The sequence below is a fragment of the Thalassophryne amazonica genome, chromosome 1, assembly GCF_902500255.1.
Source record: "Thalassophryne amazonica chromosome 1, fThaAma1.1, whole genome shotgun sequence".
NCBI classification, from domain to species: domain Eukaryota; kingdom Metazoa; phylum Chordata; class Actinopteri; order Batrachoidiformes; family Batrachoididae; genus Thalassophryne; species Thalassophryne amazonica.
In genome coordinates, this window is record NC_047103.1 from 158,625,362 (window position 1) to 158,646,682 (window position 21,321).

Sequence of the window (21,321 nt, forward strand, 5' to 3'; positions counted from 1 at the left end):
TCCTATTCAATGAACTAAAATATAATTTTTTTATGAAATGAATTACAGTGTTATATCAAATATTATGGGAGAGCATCTTTAACATTTGTATTTGGTGTCATTTTGATGTGAGGTTATCATTTTGTCCGATAACCTGACCAAACAAATAAACAATCAAAGGCACATTTTGATTTAAAAAAAAAAAAAAAAAAAAAAAAAAAAAACTGGAGGTATTTGGTCGTGTGTCCACAACTTCAGTTTATTCTGTATCCAAAGATACCTTCAGTTTGGTGATTGTTAGAATTCTGAAATGTAGGCAGATACCAAGTGACGAGCTAGTTATTATATGAAAGGAAAAAGTCTAATTGTTGCAGCTCCGAAAACCTCCCCAAACTATACAGGTTGTGAAGGCTTGTCCACACAGTGTTTGTCATATACCTGTCCTTCACTGACTTCACCACAAAAAAGGATTTTGCTTTTAGGTTGTGGAATTTTGGAACATTCAGCTGCTGTAAACAAGTGATTTCTTTCCATAACTTCCCATCCAACATGGAGGAGTACCGTCTCAGGGCGTGGCTTGATGACAGTTCGACCACATTTTGGCATCCCTTCACTGGCTTCCTGTCCCAGTGAGATCAGATTTTAAGGTTCTGCTACTAGTCTATAAAATTGTTCATGGACTGGCACCTCCCTACCTAGCTGACCTAATTAAACCTTACGTACCGGCCCGGGCTTTGCGTTCTCAGGGTGCAGGACTACTTTGTGTCGCTAAAGTGAATAAGAAGTCTGCGGGTCACAGAGCTTTCTCTTATCGTGCCCCTGTTCTGTGGAATGATCTCTGTGTCAATAAAACAGTCAGATTCTGTGGAGACTTTCAAGTCCAGACTTAAGACGCACTTATTTTCCCTTTCGTATGACTAGCATACCGGCATAGTGTAGTTCTACACTTTTTGCTCTTTTAATTCATTTTATTAGGAATTGATTCTGTTTTTTCTCTCTGTTTAAGGTGCAGCTCCATCCAGAGATGGGTGTGGTATTTGTGCTGGAGACCCTCCTGTCCTGTGCACCAACAGCATTTCTTGAATATTCGTTTTGTGAATTGTTCTGTAATTTATGTTTGTAGCATGGCCCAAGCAGAGGGTCACCCCTTTGAGTCTGGTCTGCTTGAGGTTTCTTCCTCAGAGGGAGTTTTTCCTTACCACTGGTGCTCTGGGGGTTAGTAAGCTTAGACCTTACTTGTGTGAAGCGCCTTGAGGCAACTCTGTTGTGATTTGGCTCTAGATAAATGAAAATAAATTGAAAGTTGAAAAACAACATCAGTGCATAGCCTCTGTACCACTGTTGTGTGCCCCATTCCCTGATTATTTCCAAAGACAAAACCAGTGAATCATACCCTTTCTGTTCACTTTCAGCCCCCAGGCGGAGGCTTTGAAAGGGTCGTCTTTCTAAGTGCTCTCCTTCTTCTGGAAGCAGGTTGTCATTAAGAAGAACCCTGTGTGCTGCTTTTTGGCTGGTGGGTGAACGTCTGGCCAGACTACAGCAGCACTGCTTGTCCGCACAGTCTTGACTGACATGCGAAGGTGGTTGCGTGTCTCACTGCCTCCCTAATTCCACATCGCTACCGAGGAAAGTGACACACAGTGACAAAGCGCCATGTGAAAATCATGGTTGCCCACAAGTGTGAGTGTAAAAACAACCGTAGCACACATGCTGTACGACTGCAACTTTGATTCTTACGGGAAAATTTTCCGGTTCACCCTCCTGGAACCTTTTAAGGCTTTCCACGGTATGGACAGTGTTTTAAACCGTGACCTAGCATATCTGTGAAAGTGGGAATAGGGCTTTAACAGTTTATAGTCTATTAGCATAACTTAGCATCTTATTACTTCTGGAGAAATAATGTATGTTGAAAAAAGTATGTAACTGTGTTTCTGTTGGCTGAGTGTCCCACTTGCTGCACCTACGTTTGCACTGCCGTGCCCATGGGTCAAAGTCTAGTTGGCTGTCACGGCTCTTGGACATATTGAGTTCTAGGCCTGATAGACATCCACAGTTCGATACCTTATCACTTAATCTTCACTTATCCACTGCACCACTCATCCACAAACCCCCAATTACACTTAAACACATATAGGTAAGACACGTTTCTGCCCTTTTTTGTCTTGGAGGAAGTATCGAAGGCTAGATAAAGTGTAATTAAGCCTCATACAGTGATAAATAGGTGTCCTGCCCCTTTAATTGATTTTCCTGCCTGCTACGTTGAAGACTAAAGTTGGACCACTTCTCCGGATACTCTGGGAGTTACGTGCATCTTGTGTAGTTTCTTTCTCTTTATTAGAAGAGCCGAAAGGCTGAGCTCTGCTCTTTAATCCATTAGGATTTCCTGCTGTTTTTCTCAGTTAATAAATGAGATATTTAATGTGAAGCACTAACGGCACAAGCAGGTGAATTCTGCTTCACATCCATCTCCCTCTTTCCCTCATTTTCTTCATCACTTTCCTTGCTGCCACTTTCTCCCGCCCACATTTTGGCTGGTTTTCACCACCTTGCAGGCAGTGATGCAATACATGTTAACACGACAGAAAGTCGACCTTAATATCTCCCACTCTGTTTACTGTTGATGTTTTCCTGTAGCAGTGATGTAAAAACCTGACAGCTACTAAAGTATGCACTTTCTTTTTTAACCCACTGGTTTTTTGTGTGTGTGTGTGTAAATTTATAATTTTGCAGCTGAATGTGTTCGGTTGAGGCAGTTGGATGATGTGATGTAAACAATGAGAATGAAGGGTCGCTGGCTGGAACACGCAAACACACAAACGGCTCCACGTGTAGCTGCTGTTTTACAAGAAATACACAAAAGACAAGCAGGCGCACCTCGTTAGTCATCAGTTTGACAACCGCCACACGCCCTGCCTCTCCTATGTTTGCACAACACCCCGTCGCTGTCGTACGGCTCAGTCATCCATTAACAACAACAACAACAACTCAAAAAGAGAAATTTGTACAAAGAAAAAAAAGCAAATACAAGTAATGAGAACTGGGATCGGCAATGTACAATCAATTTAAGGGGAAATGTTTTGCTATGACGGAAACAAGAGTGGCAGTTTGACCCAATTTGAGAGGAGGGATTGCATCAGTGTTTGTTTATTGTGTGTTGACATGCAGCGAGCGGTGCAGGCAATGAGCGTTGCAAGCCGATTGGCTGAGCACAGCATGACTTCCATTGAAAGAAGCCACTGTTATGTCACGATAAACAGGAGTGCTCTCGTTTTGGGATTAGACTCCCACCACGCATTATGTCACGATCTCTTCATTTTAATGTAAAATAAACATTTTAAATGCTTCTTTGTGTGTGTATCATATATATATATATATATATATATATATATATATATATATATATATATATATATATAGTCGTACATGCAGGTATTGTTGTTTTTATATCTGTTACGTGTCATAAACACACTGTGTTACAAGAGTTACTTATTAATTTATCTGACCGGGGTTTTCATGATTGCATTCCCTCTAAGAAGTCAATTCTTCTAAATAAAACTTTATAAATAAAAGCTGGAACAAATGCAAAATTGGCTGTTTTTCTTGATAAATGGATTAAATGTTGAATTCACTTTTAAAATACTATTTTGATGACCAGAAGGACCTTTTATTTTCATTGTACATACACAGATACATACGGTGAGGAAAATAAGTATTTGAACACCCTGCACTTTTGCAAGTTCTCCCACTTAGAAATCAGGTCTGAAATTTTCATCTTAGGTGCATGTCCACTGTGAGAGACATAATCTTAAAAAAAAAAAAAAAAATTCCGGAAATCACAATGTATGATTTTTTTAATAATTTATTTGTATGTTACTGTTGCAAATAAGTATTTGATCCCCTACCAACCAGCAAGAATTCTGGCTCACACAGACCTGTTAATTTTTCTTTAAGAAGCCCTCTTATTCTGCACTCTTTACCTGTATTAGTTGCACCTGTTTGAACTTGTTACCTGTATAAAAGACACCTGTTCACACTCTCAATCAATCACACTCCAACCTGTCCACCATAGCCAAGACCAAAGAGCTGTGTAAGGACACCAGGGACAAAACTGTAGACATGCACAAGGCTGGGATGGACTATAGGACAACAGGCAAGCAAGAGACAAGAGAGCTGTGACCACAGTCACAAAGATTACATTAGTGACACATGATGCTGTCATGGTTTAAAATCCTGCAGGGCAGCAAGGTCCCCCTGCTCAAGCCAGCACATGTCCAGGCCCGTTTGAAGTTCACCAGTGACCATCTGGATGATCCAGAGGAGGCATGGGAGAAGGTCATGTGGTCAGATGAGACCAGAATAGAGCTTTTTGGAATCAACTCCACTTACCATGTTTAGAGGATGAGAACAACCCCAAGAAAACCATCCCATCCGTGAAGCATGGGGGTGGAAACATCATACTCTGGGGGTGCTCTTCTGCAAGGGGGACAGGACAACTGCACTGTATTGAAGGGATGATGGATGGGGTCATGTATTGTGATATTTTGGCAAACAACCTCCTTCCCTCAGTAAGAGCATTGAAGATGGGTCATGGCTGGGTCTTCCAGCATGACAATGACCCCAAACACACAGCCAGGACAACTAAGGCGGGGCTCCGTAAGAAGCATTTCAAGGTCCTTGAGTGGCCTGGCCAGTCTCCAGACCTGAACTCAATAGAAAATCTTTGGAGGGAGCTGAAACTCCAAACCTGAAAGATCTAGAGAAGATCTGTATGGAACAGTGGACCAAAATCCCTGCTGCAGTGTGTGAAAACCTGGTGAAAAACTACAGGAAACATTTGACCTCTGTAATTGCAAACAAAGGCTACTGTACTAAATATTAACATTGATTTTCACAGGTGTTCAAATACTTATTTGCAGCAGTAACATACAAATAAATTATTAAAAAAATTATACATTGTGATTTCCGGAATTTTTTTTTAGATTATGTCTCTCACAGTGGACATGAACCTAAGATGAAAATTTCAGACCCCTCCATGATTTCTAAGTGGGAGAACTTGCAAAATCGCAGGGTGCTCAAATACTTATTTTCCTCACTGTACTTTCCGAACTTTGTCCTCTGTGTTTAACCTGTCGTAATTACAGTTAGACACAATCCAGCCACCAGCAGCAGTGGTCAGCCAAAGTCCAGGACCTGGGGTCCAACTTCAGATGCCTAGACAGAGCCTTGGTCGGGGCAGAGATCGTGATGTACATGTTTTTGATAGGGGGAGGAACCCGGAGCTTCCAGGGGAAAATCTGTGCAGAAATGGAGAGGACATTTAAACTCCATGCAGAAAGGAACTGAGTGGAATTGAACCCAGACCTTCTTGCTGTGAGACAAGCGTGCTAACCACTGAGCTCCTGTGATGATTAACTGACCATCAGATCATTTCAGTTCTGCTGGGCTTTATGGCTCCTAATATTTAAATTAACTGTTTTGTGTTTGAGATATGAAGGTGACAAATTTGGATCATGTGTGTCCTGTGCTGGGTTCTGTGTTGTTACACATCAGGTTTACACTGGAATTCCTGTCAAACTGGATGTACAGCAGGTGCACCTCTCTCATGTTGGCTCCTCTCATGTCTTTGAAACAGTTGTGATGCCGCACTGAAGATGCATATTACTCCTTGATATCCCCCCCCACACACACACACATGCGCACGCGTGCTACATAATTGGGTCACTATTTGTGCAGCTGACATGTTGGTGCATGTATGCATTCATGAATATCAATTTATTTTAGATTTTCCATGATACACTTTAGTGTGTCAGTACATTTGCTGGTCATGCATTCATGCAAAAGGTCCACCAGAGACTGTGACCGTGAAGGTGGGGTGCAGTTATAAGTGGGCTAGTGGGCGGGAGCATTTCAGCCATTAAGTACTGGTGACACAATGAAAGTGATGGGGCAGAAGGACATAATTGCACCCTTCTTGTCCTCAGCATGTTGGGGCAGTTTCACCTTCTCTCTCTCTCTCTCTCTCACTGCCTCCAGTGTGTTTGAGCGTCTCACATCAGTTTGTCATTTTCATTCTTTCTTTACCCATCTCTGCTTTTATTTGTTTGCCCCGGGGTTGTTGAGTTTTTGTCGTCGTTGTTACTAATAGACCCTTCCCCGACATAGGGTTGGGGTGGGTGGGAGGGTGGAGAGACAGAAATGCACGTAGCTTGAGCATAAAGCAGGACAGCAGCGTGCAATAGAGAGCTCAAGGTCCAGCAGTGTACTCTCGGCGCCGTCAGCATAGGTGATTGATGATGCCTGTAGGGTTGATTCTGATAATGGCTGAAGGGCCTCCTCTTATGGATTTACAGGCTGTGATTTGGGTTTTTTTTTGTGTGTGTGTGTGTGTGTGTGTGTTTGAAGTAGCAACAGTTAATTTACCATTCCAGGTTTCATCTCCATGTTGACTGTGTGTACCTGCATGTGTTTTCACAGGAAATTAGCGATGTGTTACGAGGCGCTGTAGACCGCCTGCGCAAGGAGGAGCAGACCGCCAAGATGAAGCAGTTTAACTTCAGGTAAGAGTGTTGGAGTTTATTTTTTCAACATTGATGTGGCAGCCAGATTGTTCATAGCCATGTTTGGTGGCTTGGATTAACAGTGCAGGCTTTGTTTGACAGCCTGACACTTCCACTGGATTAGATGGCGTCAGGGGTGTGTGTGTGTGTGTGTGTGTGTGTGTGTGTGTGTGTGTGTGTGTGTGTGTGTGTGTGTGTGTGTGTGTGTGTGTGTGTGTGTGAGACAGTCTGCGGGCTGTGAAATGTGCTTCACTGTGTGGTAGCTCGGATATGAGGCTGGACACAGGTCAGTTTAGAACAGGATTTAGAGGTAGTAGGACAGTAACGTAGAATAGAGATGACTTCATTTTTTTATTGTAAAAACTATTGTTTTATAGACATGGGGAAAGATGAAATGACTTGCATAAAACAGACTACCGCATGGTGTATTAACAATGAGGATGCCATGTGGGTACAATACTGTTTGCTGAAAATAGATTCTTCTGCAGAATACAGCAAAGTCATTTCAACTATAACATCAGAGTCTAGACAGATTGAATGCACTTTGTAGAAACTCCTGCAGAAAGAAAACCAAGAGAACAGTTTGAAGAAAGCTGCAAAAAGATGCATCCATTAAAATCGAAGACGTAATATAGTAGTGTTCAGAATAATAGAAGTGCTATGTGACTAAAAAGATTAATCCAGGTTTTGAGTATATTTCTTATTGTTACATGGGAAACAAGGTACCAGTAGATTCAGTAGATTCTCACAAATCCAACAAGACCAAGCATTCATGATATGCACACTCTTAAGGCTTTGAAATTGGGCTATTAGTAAAAAAAAAAGTAGAAAAGGGGGTGTTCACAATAATAGTAGCATCTGCTGACGCTACAAACTCAAAACTATTATGTTCAAACTGCTTTTTTTTAGCAATCCTGTGAATCACTAAACTAATATTTAGTTGTATAACCACAGTTTTTCATGATTTCTTCACATCTGCGAGGCATTAATTTTGTTGGTTTGGAACCAAGATTTTGCTCGTTTACGAGTGTGCTTGGAGTCATTGTCTTGTTGAAACTGTTGGGAAAGTGTAAGTACACGGACCCACAACAGGGGGCGCAAATGAACGGACAATGGAAATAGGTCAAATAACAACACTTTACTGTTGCGAACGTGCACAACAAACACAACAGATCACACAATAGATCGAAGGTCAAATTACAAGGTGTCGTGTGGGTAGGCTCGAGGATAGGAGACGCCTGTCCAAAGCAGCACCAGAACCACACGATTTCCTCCGCCACCAGACCCCGGGAATACTGGAGCCGCCAAGTCCCGAACTCCCAGGTGGCCACTGCCTCCGCGTGTCGGACCTGGTACTGCTGGCGAGGAACAAAAACACAGTTAAACGTGGGTGTGTCTGCACCCAGCAATCTGCACGGCAGGGAAGCTACCTCCACCTCTCGTTGGAGAAAAAGTCTGTTATCACTCACAAAATCACAAAAAAAGGCTTTCAATCAAGCTGTCAGGCTGAGGATATTACCTTTCAGGTAGAACGATATCTCGGCAATGAGGTGGAGATGCCGTCTTGCTGATATACCATTGTGGATCTGATGATTGATGACAACTGTCGTCGGTGATAAGCGACAGCTGTCACCCCGGCTGCTCCTGTGAGGCGGCAGCGCCCTCTGGTGCCTGGAGCCCGCACTCCAGGCAGGACGCCCTCTGGTGGTGGTGGGCCAGCAGTACCTCCTCTTCAGCGGCCCACACAACAGGACCCCCCCCACCGGGCTTGTCCGGGTGGCGGCGGTAGAAGTCGGCCAGGAGGGCCGGGTCCAGGATGAAGCTCTTCTTCACCCAGGAGCGTTCTTCGGGGCCGTACCCCTCCCAGTCCACCAGATACTGGAAGCCCCGGCCCATCCGTCGAACATCCAAAAACCGGCGCACTGTCCAAGCCGGCTCGCCATCGATGATCCGGGCAGGAGGTGGTGTCGGACCCGGAGTGCAGAGGGGTGAGGTGTGGTGTGGTTTAATCCTGGACACGTGGAACACGGGATGGATCCGCAATGAGGCCGGAAGCTGAAGCCTCAGGCGGGACTGATGACCTTGAGAATTTTGAAAGGATCTATGTACCGTTCTTGTAGTTTTGGAGAGGCCACTTGCAGTGGAATGTCCTTGGTAGACAACCACACTTCCTGCCCAGGACGATACGTAGGAGCCGGGGTCCGCCGCCGGTCTGCATGGGCCTTTGTCCTCATCCGGGCCTTCAGCAAAGCAGAACGGGCGGCACGCCACACCCGACGGCAGTTCCGCAGGTGGGCCTGGACCGAGGGCACACCGACCTCTCCCTCAACCACCGGGAATAACGGGGGCTGATACCCCAGACACACCTCAAAAGGGGAGAGGCCGGTGGCGGATGACACTTGGCTGTTGTGGGCGTACTCGATCCAGGCCAGATGGGTACTCCAGGCCGCCGGGTGCGCGGCTGTCACGCAACGCAGGGTCTGCTCCATTTCTTGATTGGCCCGTTCTGCTTGCCCGTTGGTTTGGGGATGATACCCGGATGAGAGACTTACCGTGGCCCCCAGTTCCCGGCAGAAGCTCCTCCAGACGTGCGAGGAGAACTGGGGACCACGATCAGAGACAATGTCTGTTGGAATCCCATGCAGCCGGACGACGTGGCGGACCAGGAGGTCCGCTGTCTCCTGGGCTGTTGGGAGCTTCGGGAGGGCCACGAAGTGGGTCGCCTTGGAGAATCGGTCCACTATCGTGAGAATGGTGGTGTTGCCCTGGGACGGCGGGAGGCCCGTGACAAAATCCAGGCCGATGTGGGACCAGGGGCGATGAGGCACGGGCAGCGGCTGTAGCAATCCCGAGGCCTTGCGATGGTCGGCCTTGCCCCTGGCGCAGATGGTACAGGCCTGGATATAATCCCGGACGTCGGCCTCTAGGGACGCCCACCAGAAGCGCTGCCGGACAACTGCCACGGTTCTTCGCACCCCGGGATGACAGGAGAGCTTAGAACCGTGACAGAAGTCCAGAACTGCAGCCCTAGCTTCTGGTGGGACGTAGAGTCTATTCTTCGGCTCAGTCCCGGGGTCCGGGCTTCGTGCCAGGGCCTCCCGGACGGTTCTCTCAACGTCCCAGGTGAGGGTGGCCACGATAGTGGACTCCGGGATGATGGGTTCCGGTGGATCCGACAACTCCGTTTTGACTTCGTCTTCATGTACCCGGGACAAGGCATCCGATCTCTGGTTTTTGGTCCCGGGACGGTAGGTGATCCGGAAGTCAAAACGGCCGAAGAACAGTGACCAGCGGGCTTGCCTGGGATTCAGCCGCTTGGCGGTCCTGATATACTCCAGGTTCCGGTGGTCAGTGAAAACCGTAAATGGCACGGATGTTCCCTCCAACAGATGTCTCCACTCCTCAAGAGCCTCTTTCACCGCAAGGAGTTCTTGATTGCCGACGTCATAGTTCCGTTCGGCCGGGGTCAACCTGCGGGAAAAATAGGCACACGGGTGAAGGACCTTATCGGTCTTCCCGCTCTGGGATAGCACGGCTCCTATCCCTGAGTCCGAGGTGTCCACTTCAACCACTAACTGGCGGCTAGGATCGGGCTGCACCAGAACTGGTGCAGACGAGAAGCGCCGTTTCAACTCCTTGAACGCGGCATCGCAACGATCCGACCAGGTGAAGGGGACTTTTGGTGAGGTCAGGGCGGTCAGGGGGCTAACTACCTGACTGTAGCCCTTAATGAACCTCCTGTAGAAATTAGCAAAGCCGAGGAACTGTTGCAGCTTCCTACGGCTTGTGGGTTGGGGCCAGTCTCTCACCGCCGCAACCTTGGCCGGATCAGGAGCGACGGAGTTGGAGGAGATGATAAACCCCAGGAAGGACAAAGATGTGCGGTGGAACTCACACTTCTCGCCCTTCACAAACAGCCGGTTCTCCAACAACCGCTGCAGGACCTGACGTACATGTCGGACATGGGTCTCAGGATCCGGAGAAAAGATGAGTATATCGTCCAGATATACAAAGACGAATCGGTGCAGGAAATCCCGCAAGACATCATTAACCAAAGCTTGGAACGTCGCAGGGGCGTTTGTAAGACCGAACGGCATGACCAGGTACTCAAAGTGGCCTAAAGGGGTGTTAAATGCCGTCTTCCACTCGTCTCCCTTCCGGATCCGAACCAGGTGATACGCATTTCTAAGATCTAGCTTGGTGAATATTCGGGCTCCATGCAGGGGCGTGAACACCGAATCCAACAGGGGCAATGGGTATCGATTACGAACCGTGATTTCGTTCAGTCCCCTGTAATCAATGCATGGACTAAGTCCGCCGTCTTTTTTTGCCCACAAAAAAGAAACCTGCACCCATCGGGGAGGTGGAATTCCGGATCAACCCGGAGGCTAAAGAGTCCCGGATGTAGGTCTCCATTGATTCGTGCTCAGGCCGCCGTGAGAGGTTGTACAGCCTGCTGGACGGGAACTCACCGCCTGGAACCAAATCAATGGCACAATCGTACGGACGGTGGGGGGAAGGGTGAGCGCCAGATCCTTCCTGAACACGTCAACCAGGTCGTGGTACTCCACCGGCACCGTCCCTAGATTGGGTGGGACTCTGACCTCCTCCTTAGCCTGGGAACCGGGGGGTACCGAGGAACCTAAACATACCCGATGGCAGGTCTCGCTCCACTGAACCACTACCCCGGATGGCCAGTCGATCCGGGGATTGTGTTTCAACATCCAGGGAAACCCCAAGATCACACGGGAGGTAGTTGAAGTCACAAAAAACTCGATCTCCTCCCGGTGATTCCCTGACACCACCAGAGTTACAGGTGGTGTCCTATGCGTGATTGGAGGGAGGAGGGAGCCATCTAGTGCTCGTACCTGCACAGGCGAGGTAAGAGCCACCAGAGGGAGCCCTATCTCCCTGGCCCATCTGCTGTCTAACAGATTCCCTTCAGAGCCCGTGTCCACCAGTGCTGGGGCCTTCAGGGTTAAATCCTCATACAGGATTGTAACTGGGAGTCGTGTAGCAATGTGGGTGTGTCCCACGTGAATGTCTCAGCCCACCCCTAGCCCAGTCTCTAAGGGCGGGCGTTGGTGTTTAACCGCACGGGGCAGTCTCTCAACTGATGCTCTATCGAGCCACAAACAAAACACGCCCCGTGGTCCAGCCTCCTCTGTCTACTTGGTGCTCTAAATGTGGCCCTGCTCGTGTCCATAGCTTCGTCAGCAGGGGGAGCTGTAACCACACGAGGCGCAGGGGCCGTGGAGCGTGGGGAGGGCGGAATGCGATCGGAACCGGAAGGGAGAGGGACGGCGCGTGCCCGGCCACGCCCTTCGTCTCGTTCCCGACGGCGTTCCTCCAACCGATTGTCTAATCGTATGACGAGATCGATAAGCCCATCTAAATCCCGCGGTTCATCCTTAACCACCAGGTGCTCCTTTAGAACCAGTGACAGTCCGTTTACAAAGGCGGCACGGAGGGCAGTGCTATTCCAGCCTGACCTCGCAGCCGCGATGCGGAAGTCGACTGCATAGGCAGCTGCGCTCCGACGCCCCTGTCTCATTGACAGCAGCACAGCTGAAGCGGTCTCTCCTCTATTTGGGTGATCAAACACTGTTCTGAACTCCCTCACAAACCCATCATATGTCAGAAGGAGCCGTGAATTTTGCTCCCAGAGCGCTGTAGCCCAAGCGCGTGCCTCACCACGAAGCAGATTTATCACATAAGCTACTTTGCTAGCTTCAGTCGCGTACATGACGGGACGCTGTGCGAAGACGAGCGAACACTGCATAAGGAAATCCGCGCACGTCTCCACACAGCCTCCGTACGGCTCTGGGGGGCTTATGTATGCTTCCGGGGAAGGTGGGAGGGGTCGTTGAACGACCAGTGGAACGTCACTGTTACGCACAGGGTCGACGGGAGGGAGAGCCGCAGCAACTCACCGATCACCCCTCCTGCGGACGCCTGTGCGCCCTGTTCTTCCATTGGCCGTTCAACAGCCGGTTGACGCCCCTCGGGATCCATGACGCTGGCCGAGATATCCTGTTGGGAAAGTGTAAGTACACGGACCCACAACAGGGGGCGCAAATGAACGGACAATGGAAATAGGTCAAATAACAACACTTTACTGTTGCGAACGTGCACAACAAACACAACAGATCACACAATAGATCGAAGGTCAAATTACAAGGTGTCGTGTGGGCAGGCTCGAGGATAGGAGACGCCTGTCCAAAGCAGCACCGGAACCACACGATTTCCTCCGCCACCAGACCCCGGGAATACTGGAGCCGCCAAGTCCCGAACTCCCAGGTGGCCACTGCCTCCGCGTGTCGGACCTGGTACTGCTGGCGAGGAACAAAAACACAGTTAAACGTGGGTGCGTCTGCACCCAGCAATCTGCACGGCAGGGAAGCTACCTCCACCTCTCGTTGGAGAAAAAGTCTGGTATCACTCACAAAATCACAAAAAAAGGCTTTCAATCAAGCTGTCAGGCTGAGGATTACCTTTCAGGTAGAACGATATCTCGGCAATGAGGTGGAGATGCCGTCTTGCTGATATACCATTGTGGATCTGATGATTGATGACAGCTGTCGTCGGTGATAAGTGACAGCTGTCACCCCGGCTGCTCCTGTGAGGCGGCAGCGCCCTCTGGTGCCTGGAGCCCGCACTCCAGGCAGGACGCCCTCTGGTGGTGGTGGGCCAGCAGTACCTCCTCTTCAGCGGCCCACACAACAGAAACACCCATTTCAAGTGCATGTCCTCTTCAGCATGAGGCAACATGCCCTCTTCAAGTATTTGACATATCCAAACTGATCCATGATACCTGGTATGCGATATAAAGGCCCAACACCATAGTAGGAGAAACATGCCCATATCATGATGCTTGCACCACCATGCTTCACTGTCTTCACTGTGAACTGTGGCTTGAATTCAGAGTTTGGGGGTCGTCTCACAAACTGTCTGCGGCCCTTGGACCCAAAAAGAACAATTTTACTCTCATCAGTCCACAAAATATTCATTAGGCCAGTTGATGTGTTCTTTGGCAAATTGTAACCTCTTCTGCACGTGTCTTTTATTTAACAGAGGGACTTTGCGGGGGATTCTTGCAAATAAATTAGCTTCACACAGGCGTCTTCTAACTGTCACAGCACTTACAGGTAACTCCAGACTGTCTTTGATCATCCTGGAGCTGATCAATGGGTGAGCCTTTGCCATTCTGGTTATTCTTCTATCCATTTTGATGGTTGTTTTCTGTTTTCTTCCACGCGTCTTTTTTTTTGTTGTCCATTTTAAAGCATTGGAGATCATTGTAGATGAACAGCCTATAATTTTTTGCACCTGCGTATAAGTTTTCCCCTCTCCAATCACCTTTTTTAATCAAACTACGCTGTTCTTCTGAAAAATGTCTTGAACGTCCCATTTTCCTCAGGCTTTCAAAGAGAAAACCATGTTCAACAGGTGATGGCTTCATCCTTAAATAGGGGACACCTGATTCACACCTGTTTGTTCCACAAAATTGACAAACTCACTGACTGAATGCCACACTACTGTCATTGTGAACAATGTGTCATTGTCATTGTGAACAACAATTTTTTTTACTAATAGCCCAATTTCATAGCCTTAAGAGTGTGCATATCATGAATGCTTGGTCTTGTTGGATTTGTGAGAATCTACTGGATCTACTGGTACCTTGTTTCCCATGTAACAATAAGAAATATTCTCAAAACCTGGATTAATCTTTTTAGTCACATAGCACTACTATTATTCTGAACACTACTGTAAGTCTTAATTTTTTAGTTGCACATGTGGCCCTGAAGGCCGTTGGTGCTGGTGTTTACCTCATGATTCTTAAGCATGAAGCGGATGAGAATCTGACTCCCCCATATGGGGCACAAGTCCATCACAAATTACGTCCCAGTCAAGGCCAGTATCCATTTACAGCTGGATGGACTGGGACATTGTAGATTAAGTGTCTTGTCTAAGGACAGACATGTAGCATGACTAGGAATCAGACACAGGTCAACATTGGTAGCTCGACTCCTTACCTGCTGAGCTGCCTGCTTTAGGAATAGGTGGATGTATGACAAATACAATGTAAGCAGCAACATCTGTGCAGTTTCACCAAGAATTATTATTATTATTTTTGTTCCTTTTTGGGTGGTCTCCTGCATGTTTCACCAGAGATGTTGAACATTTAAATGTTGAAAGTAAGTCCCTTCGGCTGCTCACTTGTTTTTCCACTCCTAAACTGGTTGGTGGAGTTCTGGTCTGATATCTTTAAGGGGAGATAGTTGGACTTTTGGTGTTTTGTTTTTTAACATATACAACATATTTCTCAACTATATGTATAGGCAGACCTGTTGGCCTCTTTTAGTATGTTGGTTGAACAGTTTGTTTCATCACAAAAGCTTCACTGCCGCAAACCAATAATACATGCACGCAGCTACTATAACATGATGAGTGTCAGCTTTATATTGTATTAGTTTTATGCAACACCCATTTGTTCTCGGTGTGTGTTGGACTCAGGCAGGGCTGCCCCTTGTCACCAATCCTGCTCATGATGTTCATGGACAGGATTTCAAGCAGCATTCAGGGACTGGAGGGTGTCCAGTTTGGTGACCTCAGAATTGCATCTCTGTTTTTTGTGGATGATGTAGATCTATTGGCTTCATAAGACAGCAACCTCTGGTGTCCATGAGACAGGGTTGAGGTCGAGTGTGAAGCGACTGGGTTGAGGGTCAGCACCTCCAAATCTGAGACCGTGGTCCTCTGTCGAAAAAGGTGGATTGTCTCCTCTGGGTCAGGGGAGAGTTATCCAGGAGGGACTTGGAGTAGAGCCATTACTTGTTTGCATTAAAAGGAGCTGGTTGAGGTGGTTCTGGCATCTGGTGAGGATGTCCCCAGTCATCTCCCTGCAGAGGTCATTTAGGCAGGTCCAACTGGAAGGAGGCCCTGGGGAAGACCTAGGAAATTTACAGGATTTATATTTCCTAGCTGGCTTGGGAACTCCTCATAATCCCCCAGGAAAAGTTACAGGACTGAGAAAAATAGTTTATTTTATTCAGATACTCTCAAGCATTAAGTTTAGTTTTCAACTCTCTCTGTCACAAATATGCACACAGAAAAAACAAAAACACGGTACCTATGATTGAGGAGAGTTGCAATGAGATTTATCTCAAACCAGGCACACCATTGTGCTTAGAACTGCAGCATTAGTTCCTGAGGGGACAGGAATTGATTATTGTAATTTATCTCCTCGCATCTGTTTTTTTTATTTATTTTACTTTTTCTCTTGCTTGTCTAGTGGCTCTTTTTTATGTTCATACCCTAATCAGTAAGTCACAAAAGTACATCAAGGTTTCAAAGCCTGTACTGACGCCACATTGGGCTGGGGTAAGGTTGCAGGCCCGCACTGACAGACCTTTGTTCCCCTAAAAGTAGACCACATTCACTACAACATGGGACCACCCCAGGTCGTGGACAGCAACTACCCAGTCAGGCAACTGGGCCATCGCCACCTCTTGAAAGTACCCATCTGCCTGCTGCTGCCAGGTGAAATGTTTGGGGTCCCCTTGATCTTTTTCAGTTGCTGGGATCAGCAGCACTGAGACACTTGTGTGCTGGATCATGCCCACAGAAACACATTGCCTTCAGTCACCGGTGATTGAAGGCAATGACCATACAGTAAGACAGGAAATATCAGTATTCAAAACACTTGGACCTTCAATTTCCTACAAATCTGTCAGCATCACCAGACACCTCTGTCCAGAGACATCATGTCTCCATGAGCTTTTCTTAGGCATCTTACAACCTCAAAGGCCAAGAACCTGGAGACATGAATGCCACTGTCAGTAAATCTCTTGATAATTTTGACACTTTCACCTCACACAGATACACTTTTGACTGCAAAATCCTGGAAATTATTGAAAGACTGGCTCAAGTGTGAGATGCAATGGACCCTTTAGGTGCCCCAACACTGCCCCCTCTCAGCTTTTCAAGGGCTTCAATCAGGGCAGCCATTGAGTCACAGACCGCATGGTGTTATGGTTAGAGGTCCGGACGTGAACGGACGAGTACACTCATATGCTGGGAGCAAGGAACAGAACTAGTTGAGAATGAAAACATATTTATTTACAATAACTGGACAAATAATAATGCTGCACTGGGGGTGCCTGCAGAGTGGAGAGTCAGTCCGCTCGTAGCAGTGGAAATTGGGTAGCTGCAGTTTCCCGAGCCAGTCTTGTAAGAGAACTGAAATCCTGGAGTATATGGTACTGGAGTCGAGAACAGAAACTAGGAGAACGGAGGAGAGAGGAGGTGAGTGACAGTAACAGTGAAGCCTTTAACAATAAGCAGTTCACTGAAGGCTTACAACAGGAATGTTCACAGTTCTGGAAATAAGGTTTGCTGTTCAGGAATCGTTCACGGTTCATGAGTTATCTTCAGAGGTCAGGTGTGTCTTGTGATGCAGTTCCAATTAAGTAGGTCTTGAATTTAGAAATGACTTGGAAAGTTCTTAGTGGTTCAGTATCAGAGTTCATACAGTTCTAGGGAAACAGTTCTTGGTACTAGTTCTTGGAACAGTTCTTGGAGCCAGTTCTTGGAAACAGTTCTTAGTCAAGCACAGTCACTGACAGGAACAGTGTGAGAGCGGGATCTCAGAACACAAAGGAACTTAACTGAAGTGTGGCAGAGCTACGTGCTCTGTAGCTGAGAGCTGGAGAGTTCCAATATGATGTGGTGCAGATGGTCGTGGAGCCACGAGCATAAACAACATCGAAGCCGCACAGAAGAGTGTCTGGAAACACCAGAAAAAACAGCGAGCTCTAATACAGAAGTTAGAGTTGGCTGGGTTACTTTGGAATGAGCTGCGGAGAACTCAGATGTCAGAGTGCATGGAAGCGGCAGGAAAGACAAGGTCAAGGTCATGGAAGCTTCGCGGTCAAGATGCAATGCAAGCATCTGGCTTGGCTCTTGGATCATGGAAGAATCTGGCAGTCAATGAGCAGAAAGCCTGTGTTTAAGTAACCCACTGCTGATGAGCCGCTCATGGACGTCAGGTGTGTGTCGATGATGAGCAGCGGGTGTTCCTCGGCTCTGAGTGCGCCATCTGGGGGAAAAATAGACAACACACAAGAGGAGAGAAAGGGAAGAGGAGAGAGGCAGCCAAAAGGCTGGCCACAACACATGGTCTGCGTAGTTAATGTTAGTAAACCTGTCCTCACTGAGATGATCACCAACATCTTCTGTCTTTAAATTTTGTAAAAGGAAAAAAATAGAAATTTGACTACACAGGTGGTTGTTGTGACTTCCTAATGCAGTAATTGAACAAAGGGATTCCCATTGTTGTGAAAGTGTCGTGACACGAACCCACAACAGGGGGCGTTAATGAACGGACAATGGATAAGCCAAAAGTAACAATTTAATGTTGTGAATCGCACGACGACGTACAGACAATAACAATATGGTGGAATGTCAATTATACACCAGGTGAGTGTGGGCAGGCTCGACGATAGAAGACGCCTGGTGAGAGAAGAGCCGGATCCCACACAGCTTCCACCACCAACGGATCTGAAGAACACCGGAGCCGCCAAGCCCTGCGCCCCAGGTGGCCGCTGTCTTCAGCAGTCAGACCCGGTACTGCTGGCAGAGAACAGAGACAGTCCTGATGAGTGTGAGTTCGCACACTCAGTAATCCCACAGTCTGTATACAGTTAGGAGGGAAAATCTCCACCTCCAATCACACACTCGTGCAGCTCCTGTGAAACCACTTATCTGGTTTGGGGTGTGAGGCGAAGCCGTCGCAGTCCACACCAAACGCCAATACCGCAGATAAGGACACCGTCACAGGAAAACGGCTGCAAATGAGATCAGACTATTAGTCACAGTTAAGCTTAGCAGAGAAATTACCTGAATGGTAGCTGATTTCTCGGCGGGGAGGTGGAGTTGCAGTCCGGCCTTTATGGTGGTGGTGATGAGTAGTGGATGAGTGACAGCTGTCACTCCCGGTCGCTCCGACGCCCTCTCGTGCTTGAAGCCCACACTTCAAGCAGGGCGCCATCTTGTGGTGGTGGGCCAGCAGTACCTCCTCTTCAGCGGCCCACACAACACCCATGGTATAAATTACTGCTGGAGGATGCACGCAGATGCCTTTTTGTTCCGTTTATTTTTTGATGAACATGCTATTCACCGACACCTTAATTCCACAGCATTCTTCACCTGTATGTACTTTTGAACTTGGTGAGAGTTTATTCTGCCACCAGCCATGGGAGTGATTTCTACAGCCTGGAGACCACCTGCAGATGCAGGTTAATGTAGACTGAGCAATTTGGGGTTCAGTCCTGCTTAAGGACACTCTAACCACAGACACAAATAATTGTGGTTTGATCCCCTGACCCTTTGGTTGGAGGACAATCTTCTGTACCCAGGGAGCTGCGGTCTAGAGCCGTGTCAGCAGGAACAAATGATTTAAAGAGATACAACAGCAGCGTTGGCATCAGAACCATCTGTTTCCTGCTGTTATGCTCAGAATTGTTTATGGTGTGCAGATATCAAGAAAATCTTCCCAATTCAGGCAGGAGTAATTCCGTCTTGACACGTTGTGTTACAGTGTGCCTAAAAATTCGGCGTATCTCCCGCTCTCAGAAATTGGGCTGCATTTTGTGATTGTTGTGATGCTGAATTCAACTCTACGTTTTTAGTTTGTAAATCAGTTGTTCAGTCGACAGAATGTTGAGTAACGGTGTAAAATGCCATCACAATTTTGCAGATTGCAAGAATTTTTTACTAAACAGAGTATTCTGGAACCTTCTGGGTCTGCCGATACCAGTACCAGTCCAGTATTGTTTTAACAACTAATCTGCTAATCTGTTAATAAATACATTTGTCTGGATGTGCTTTGCTAACGTTGCCATATAACAAAACATCAACTCGAAGGGTGAACAAAATGATCTACTCTCCTAAAGGAAAACATGTACAGAGGACTTAGAAGACTCAGATTATTTATTCATTTATTTTGTTAATTTCTGATATCTGAACCAGTAATTTTGGCAAGTATCTGATCGGCACACCCCGTGTATTAAAATAATCAGTTTTGGTGTCTCTCCTGTGATTGTGTCCTCTGTCCAGATTAACTTTTTTTTTAAACCGATTTGTGAGTGTCCACACTAGATGAACACGGGTGCTCACCATGGCAACTTCTATGTTACTTTTGGGTTGTGGGTCTGTCACATGCATGCCACAGCCCACTACCCGTCTTGTCCACTACAGTTTTTTTGATGTCAATAGTAGCCACTTATCTTCAGTTTTCGAAGTGTTGTTTTTAATAAAGTCCCACCAGACTCGGCTTGAGGAAGAACTGGTGTTTTTTTTAGGAATTTACAGTACAGTGGTGTTTTGACAGGGGCCTGTGATACAATGGCGGCACGGTTCTCACAGATAGTTTGCCATGGTAACAGATGGTTGGCGGTCGAAGAAGCTGTGGTAAGCGGGCGAAGGCACATTTTCAGTGAGTCCCGGAAGCGAGTCTGTTAGGCACTCGCCTTACGTTGATGCAGAGGAAGTCAACCAAGAGAGGGAGCTCCATCTGTCTCGCTCCTCCTTGCTCTTTTCATCTGTTCCACTGCACCTCTGCTCCCCCACAATGGAACAACTGTGTTTGTTTGTGTCAGTGGGATGCTAAAATGAGTGGTGCTATTCTGCATATTAGCGTGTGGCGCTAACAAGCTGTGGCTGCCTCTGATGAGCTTGTTTGTTTTTTTTTGTATGAATGTGAATGTGCCGTGTGGGTTTTCCATCATCCACACTCTGAATAATACACATCATCCTTGGCCACGGTTGTACCTGTGCACGCGTGCATGTGCTCATCTTGTCCCGTCTTGATTGTTTACCGTCACTTAATGTGCTTTCAAGGATGCTGTGTGCATACCGTTCACGTCTTTTGCACATGTGTAATTTAGACGTAGCCGCGTGCCCTAATAGATGCAAATTTGATGCATGTGTGTAACTGTGAATTTAATTTGGAGGAATGTGAGTGATGGTGTTTGCGAGTGTGCAATGGATGTAGCAATAAGAATGCAAATTGAACGTGTGTGTTTGTGTGTACAGTACGTGCACCACCCTGGTGGAGGTTAACGAGAGCAGGGTGACAGTGACAGAGGAGTGTGTTATAATGATTCCAGGGAGTCCTTGAGGTTTTGTACATGTCAGCAACACATAAACCTTGAACTTCACTTTCCCCACTTTTATTTCACACTGACACACACACGTTATGTCTTGTTGTGCATTTGAGTGGCTTTTGTTGGAGCTGTAAGATGAAACGCCTTCATCAGTTTCAACCACATGCATGGTCGCCACCTGAGAAGACTCCTTTTTGACCATTCTTTGTCACAAGACAGTCGGTATTGGATAGTGATGCAGCGAACGTTTGGTATGAGGTGTAAAGAATGCAATGCAAAAATACATATTTCAGAGGAAAGGCACCGTACACACAGTGTTCCATCTTTATACGTACAGGGACACATGACCAGGAGGTGTGGACCGTCTAAGACAGGGGTGGGCATCGAGGGCCGAGACACTTCAGGTTTTCCATGTAACCAATCACCTCAGCAGGTGGGTTGCTGATGAGCTTCTGCTCTGAACATAAACACCTGGTTGTCAATGAAATCACCTGCTGAGACACCTGATCATTAATGAAATCACCTGCTGAGGCGATTGGTTGCACGGAAAACCTGCAGTGTCTCGGCCCTTTATGGCACATGATTGCCCACCCCTGGTCTAAGAGCTTCACTGTGAG

General features: G+C 47.1%; 1 protein-coding gene across 4 annotated transcripts in view; it reads left to right on the forward strand.

Moving 5' to 3' along the window:
* The window catches only part of LOC117516430 (partitioning defective 3 homolog B-like), a 417,292-nt gene that overhangs the window by 108,332 nt on the left and 287,639 nt on the right, over window positions 1-21,321 (forward strand). For all 4 annotated transcript variants that reach the window (XM_034177373.1, XM_034177374.1, XM_034177375.1 and 1 more), the window contains exon 5: window positions 6,454-6,536. In XM_034177373.1, the coding sequence (XP_034033264.1) occupies window positions 6,454-6,536 (83 nt within the window). The remainder of the gene's footprint in view (window positions 1-6,453; window positions 6,537-21,321) is intronic.